Source organism: Nanorana parkeri, unplaced genomic scaffold (assembly GCF_000935625.1).
Source record: "Nanorana parkeri isolate BGI_ZX_2015 unplaced genomic scaffold, ASM93562v1 scaffold456, whole genome shotgun sequence".
NCBI lineage: Eukaryota > Metazoa > Chordata > Amphibia > Anura > Dicroglossidae > Nanorana > Nanorana parkeri.
This window is the reverse complement of record NW_017306724.1, coordinates 73,380-79,751: the sequence shown is the minus strand read 5'-3', so window position 1 is coordinate 79,751 and position 6,372 is coordinate 73,380. Positions and strand designations below refer to the sequence as shown.

The 6,372-nt window shown below is 43.0% G+C and overlaps 1 protein-coding gene across 1 annotated transcript in view; it reads left to right on the top strand.

The window, feature by feature from the left end:
- The window catches only part of ATP6V1B1 (ATPase H+ transporting V1 subunit B1), a 71,739-nt gene extending 65,642 nt beyond the window's left edge, over window positions 1–6,097 (top strand). Inside the window, exons 9-14 of the mRNA XM_018560470.1 lie at window positions 938–1,061; window positions 1,848–1,998; window positions 3,255–3,337; window positions 3,631–3,735; window positions 4,759–4,888; window positions 5,937–6,097. Coding sequence (XP_018415972.1) covers window positions 938–1,061; window positions 1,848–1,998; window positions 3,255–3,337; window positions 3,631–3,735; window positions 4,759–4,888; window positions 5,937–6,094 — 751 coding nt within the window. The 3' untranslated portion in view covers window positions 6,095–6,097. The remainder of the gene's footprint in view (window positions 1–937; window positions 1,062–1,847; window positions 1,999–3,254; window positions 3,338–3,630; window positions 3,736–4,758; window positions 4,889–5,936) is intronic.
- Window positions 6,098–6,372: the final 275 nt, after the last annotated feature.

The following is a 6,372-nucleotide window of genomic DNA, read 5'->3' as shown; positions in this document are numbered from 1 at the left end:
GATCTACCGTACTCCTGATAATTGAATAACAAGAATCTGATACTGACCTGTGGTGTGCCATGATCCAGTGGACAGAAATGCCAAATAAGGAGGCATTCCCTGTAATAAAATGAAATGAAAATGGGAGGGAGGGTATGCCTGAATCCTGATCGTCATAGGCAAGTGAAACCCCCTGCCAGCTTTATATGCTTGGAAGGCAACGACTCCTCCCACAAATACAGGCTAATGAATTAGCCTTCCAACATATGTATGTATATATATAAAGCAAGACATCAGCAGACAGCATATATGTAGGGTATAAAGTGTCCTATGTTACAAACAAAAAATTTGCCTACATGTGACATCTCTTTCCAAATGAATGTCCTCTTTCTATCTTGTAATCATACCAGTAGAGTGAACTCAGGCAATGCTCCTCATAAATGTATGAAAACACTATGAAACACTCCCAACACCATTTAAAACTTCCATTTACTGAAGATTAAGATGAGATGAGCGTAAATGAGAGTTTTCACTTCCCCATAACTTTGTCTAAAATTCTGAGATTTCAGCAACATGTTGACGTTTTGACAAAATGCATTTGAATTGATAGGGAAGGCAAAATGAAAAGTGATTTTTGGTGGTTTTCAATGGTACAATGGACCTTTAATGGCTCCTGCTGGTTATGGAAGGTCCTTTTAGCCTCATTATTGCCTCATTATTGCACGTTTCACTGAAATAAAAAAAAAAAAGTGAATAATGAGCATAATGAGGGGCCCTTAGTCCTTCACTTGGAGAAGCTTTCAAGCACCATTGGTGAAACCTGAATAAATACAATCTGCTGTTGAGTGTACACCTGTATCAGTCACATTGATGTATATAAAAGGTATGTGTGAGGCATATAGATAACAATGATCTATAGATATAATTGTGATAACAAAGCTCTGTTCTGTTCTGTCAGAATCGAGAGGATTATCACCCCGCGTCTGGCACTCACGGAAGCCGAGTACCTGGCCTATCAGTGTGAGAAACACGTCTTGGTGATTCTGACAGACATGAGCTCCTATGCTGAAGCCCTGCGAGAGGTAACAAAGCCCCCAGCTACAGAGCCATTTTGTTTTTTCTTATTTTCAGGCCAAATCCACCCAAAATAGTTTTTCTCTCTCCATGCATTGATACTCTTGAAGATAAATACAAATCCAGACTCATGTAAAGCTCAAGGACACCAGAGGCAGGATCTCCTCACTGGAGATTAGTATCTATCACTTCTACTATGTTCTGCAGCCATATTAAAGCCCATCTACAAGTTATTAAGTTTACCCATTTAGTGCCCCCCCTCCAATCTGCATTGCTGGAATGCTCATTTGTCTAGGGGGGCAAGAAATAAGTACAAATGCTTACCTTATGTCTCGCTACCCCGGCAGCCCATGCTCTCCTACTCTGTACCATCCTCTGAAATGTGGATGGTCCCTCACTGTCCTCACGTACAATGCAGGACTGCTGGAAAGAAAAATAAGCAATGGGAACACAGGCAGCAATAAAAACACATCAGAGTTAGAACTCCAGTCAGTTCTCCTCTTTTTGCCATTTATGTCCTCCTTTGAGATGCACCTTCAGTTGCTGTCCTGGTGACAACATTTCCCATGAAGGGAAATGAGTGGAAATGTTCCCAACAAGGCCCCAGAAAGCAATGTTTATATTTGAGTTTAGCATTAAGTAGGTGAATGATTCAGTCGGGAGGAATTCACTTATTACGATCATGGCAGGTGGGCCCATTTATGAACACAGACTGGAAATTTTGGGTCGATCACGACTTATCAGTACGGTGGGTACATGTATCCTAATTGCATTGTTGGTGTTTGGTCTCGCAGGTATCAGCAGCCCGAGAAGAGGTGCCTGGCAGAAGAGGGTTCCCCGGGTACATGTACACAGATTTGGCCACCATCTATGAGAGAGCCGGCAGAGTGGAGGGCAGGAACGGCTCCATCACACAAATCCCCATCCTGACTATGCCCAATGATGGTGAGTTTCTGCGTCCTGACCAACCTTCCCTGCCAAACCATTTCTTACGGTCTGACTTTCCCTGCTCATTATAAGGATCTGATTACAAGTACAAACTAGGCGGGAACCAGCAGTTCCTGGCACCAAAGTCCGGACATGGTTCTTCTGGCGCATTAAATTTCGAATGCAAAATTTCAATTTTGTTAAAAATAGTAGCAGTTACATTATTATGGCCAATTTACCAGGGCCGGATTTACTCTCTCTGTTGCCCCAAGGCCAGGTTCCTGAATGCGCCCTACCCGCCAACCCCCCCTTTCCCCCGTGGAGAAAGGCAGACCTGCAGGCTGCATACAAGTGATCTCGGCAACATCGCCAAGATCACTTGTACTAAAAAAAAGGGGCCGGCTTTCCCGCTGTACATTTAGCCCTGCTTGCCCAAAGCAGAGCTAGATGTAGAAAACAACTACGCGCCTGGTGACCAGAACTGCATGTCCAGGGCATCGGGAGATAGGAATTCCATACCCCTGCTGCACCGAGGCCGGGCCTCGGTTGGCCTTGTGGGAGATCCGGCCCTGCATATCACTACAATATTTGGTGTGCTATTCCTTTCTGTAATGATAATAGGGTTAAGGGCTAGGTTTAGGTTAAGCAGCGCAGCGGAACGTCCAGCGTTTGTAAGACTTTATTATTCCATTACAAACTTCAAGAAGCCCCGCCTGGTACCTCCTTCTTTGATGCATTTCACCCAACACTGGGCATAATAGTAGTGAAAGCTAGATTGTAGACAAGCCCGGTGTTGGGTGAAATGTGTCAGTGAAGAATGTACCAGGCAGTGAATGTTCAGTAAATGTCAGATCCACTTTATAAATATTCCCCCAAGGGTGGAGGTTACGCTTTAATGGTTAGGTTTAAGTACGGTTTGGGTTATGTTTGGTGTAGAGGTAACCGTTAGGCTTACCTAAAATTATATCCTTTTGGGGGTTATGATATTCTTTTTGGGGGTTCAGTAAGTGTTGATATCAAAGGTAGGTTGGTTTTAAGCTTTCAGGATTCCAAAATTAATTTTTTTATTAAAACATTTAACAGCATTATTCTTTATTATTAGCATTATGATATTATTCATGCCAGATTTTCAAGTGTTTATCATGAATTCATTTATCTGACGCCTAAAATTCCTGCAGCAAAAAAATTCCATGCCTAATTTGTAACACACAAAACAACAATCCGATCCCATAATAGTCCCAATATCTTATTTATTGCTTTTTACCTTTTTGCAGATATCACTCACCCCATTCCTGACTTAACTGGGTTCATTACTGAAGGGCAGATCTACGTTGACAGACAGCTTCATAACAGACAGGTTGGTGTGCAATTCCCTCTCTAACATTCTCTATATCTGCGATCTGTATTTCATCTCCCTGGGAATGTTCTTTCACTGGGCGCTTGTTGCATCTTCACCGATCAGCCATAACATTACGACCACCGAGAGGTGTAGGGAATAACACTAGCTGGAAGTGGGGGGATATATTACAATGACACCTGGAAGTGGGGGGGATATATTACAATGACACCAGGAAGTGGGGGGGGATATACTGTATTACAATTGCAACCAAATAAACATTGTTTTATATCTTATATCTTTGTTTTCCCAAGATCTACCCACCAATCAATGTGCTCCCATCACTATCCCGTCTTATGAAGTCTGCCATTGGAGAAGGCATGACACGAAAAGATCACGGTGATGTTTCTAACCAATTGGTACGTTCATCCTTGGCTCAGGTGCCATATCTGCCAGACAACAGCAAAACAGTCTACATTGTGTACATAAAGGCAGAGAGAGAGTGTGAGACAGCCAGACAGGTTGGGGCAGGGAGTTCCAGGGGATGGGAGAGGCTCTGGAGATGTCATGAAGACGAGCATGGGAGGAGGTGACGAGGGAACTAGAGAGCAGGAGGTCTTGGATGGAGTGAAGAGGATGGTTTGGGGGATATTTTGAGATGAGGTTGGTGAAATAGCTCAGTGCACAGTTGTAGATGGCTTTGTATATTGACAGTATTTGGAATTTTATTTGTTGGGCAATTGAAAACCATCGGAGACTGCTCCCATGTGCTCCCATCACTATCCTGTCTTACAAAGTCATTGGTCAATGCGAAGCCAGTCAAGACTGCTCCCATCACTATCCTGTCTTATGAAGTAATTTGGGTGAGTGGAAGCCAGTGCAGACTACTTCCATTTGTTCCCATCGCTATCCCGTCTTATTAATATCATTGGTCCAAGTGAAAGCCAGACAAGACTGCTCCCATCACTATCCTGTCTTATGAAGTCATTGGGGCGAGTGGAAGCCAGTGGAGACTACTTCCATTTGTTCCCATCGCTATCCCGTCTTATTAATATCATTGGTCCAAGTGAAAGCCAGACAAGACTGCTCCCATCACTATCCTGTCTTATGAAGTCATTGAGCGAGTGGAAGCCAGTGGAGACTGATCCCTTGTACTCCCAACACTATCCTGTTTTATGAAGTCATTGGGTGAGTGGAAGCCAGTTTTGGGATTGGCAGGGAGGGGTGGCGGACACTGAGTGGCTATAGGTTGGTCTGCTCTACCTAAACTGATATTCATGTCATCTAGTAGTAGGAACGCCAACTCATACATGTGTCCAAGTGAGATGCCTCTTCAAAACTGTTCATTTTTCATAAAAATGCTACAAATCGGAGCGCTCCAATCTAGTGTCATTACATTTAAATATAATTTAGAATAATTTTGTCTTTGTTTCTTGGAACAGTATGCCTGTTATGCCATCGGGAAAGATGTCCAGGCCATGAAAGCTGTGGTGGGTGAAGAAGCTCTGTCTTCAGATGACCTCTTGTATCTGGAGTTCTTGCAGAAGTTTGAGAGACAGTTCATTGCTCAAGGTAAATGATCACTATTATTATTATTAATTGATGACATGTTCCCCAATGCATTATATATGAACACGGGGCAATTCATATTAGCCTCTGCACCACAGCAGCTTACTTTGTAATACACTTTTGTAGCAAATAAATCAAGGCAACTGGACTTGCTGTATTTTTCTAGCTAGACGGATGACCAGTCAGCCAGAAAAATACAACAAGTCCAGTTGCCTTGATTTATTTGCTACGGATATACCATGACCTGGATGAATGAGAACCTTGACAGACTGTTCTAAGAAGGCTTCACAATGCTAGACTATACTGATTCACCTGGAGGACCTTTTATTTCCTTCACCATAACCTTCACCATAACCTGTATGGTTGTATTGTCTCATTGGGTCTCAAGCCCTACTCCACAGAAGTGATGGTTCCCAAGCACTGATATGGTTGGAGGGCTTTTTGATTCCTTTAGTCCCTTCCCACCATAACCCGTATGGTTGTACTGTCCCATTGGGTTCTAAGCCCTACTCCATGGAAGTGATGGTATCCAAGCACTGATATGGTTAGAGAGCTTTTTGATTTCTTGAGTCCCTTCTCACCATAACCTATATGGTTGTACTGTCCCATTAGGTTCCAAACCCTACTCCATGGAAGTCATGGTTTCTGTACACTGCACTGATGATCAAAATACCTGAAACTTCTGTATGCAGTTGGGAATAAATAGTTCCATGATATTAGGCTATATTTTCACTATACACCAGCGGTTTGGCCAATGGAATGCAAAGCAATTATTTACATGGCTCCGCCCACTGTCCTAAAATTAGGATTAATCCTCTTATTTTTGGGATATGTAATGGAATGAGACATGTGAATACCTTCTGTCCCTTTACTGTGCTACACACTGATGTGGTTAAAAGGCTTTTTGATCCCTTCAGTCCCTTCTCACTATAACCGGTGTGGTTATTCTGTCTCAGTGAGCAGATTAATAAATTAAATCTGATTGGTTGATGAGCTTTTTCTCACACAAGTTAGTCAGATAATAATTCCTGCTCATGTTTTCTACCTCCAGGAGCGTATGAGAATCGGACCATCTTTGAGTCTCTGGACATTGGGTGGCAGCTGCTACGAATCTTCCCCAAGGAGCTTCTCAAGCGTATTCCAGAGGCCATGGTGGCTGAATTCTATCCGAGAGAATCACGAGCGCTGGCAGGGATGTCCAAACGCTAAATGCATGAATAAGACAGGAAACTGTCAGTGCAATGTCTTTAAAATAATATTTATTTTGAATGTTGATGTGAATGTACCTGTTTCACTAATAAAGTGTTACTCCCCTCAATAAAATGCATCGGCCTCATTGTCTGCGGCACAGAGGATTGTACAGGTGTTATCCAGTTTTATTAGAATTTTTGGAGGATTTGCTTGCCAGTGCTACATGTTCACCCCTTAGGTAAATACAATAGCATTGGGGGGCCTGGGGGGGGGGGGGGGGGTTTTAAAATGGGAAA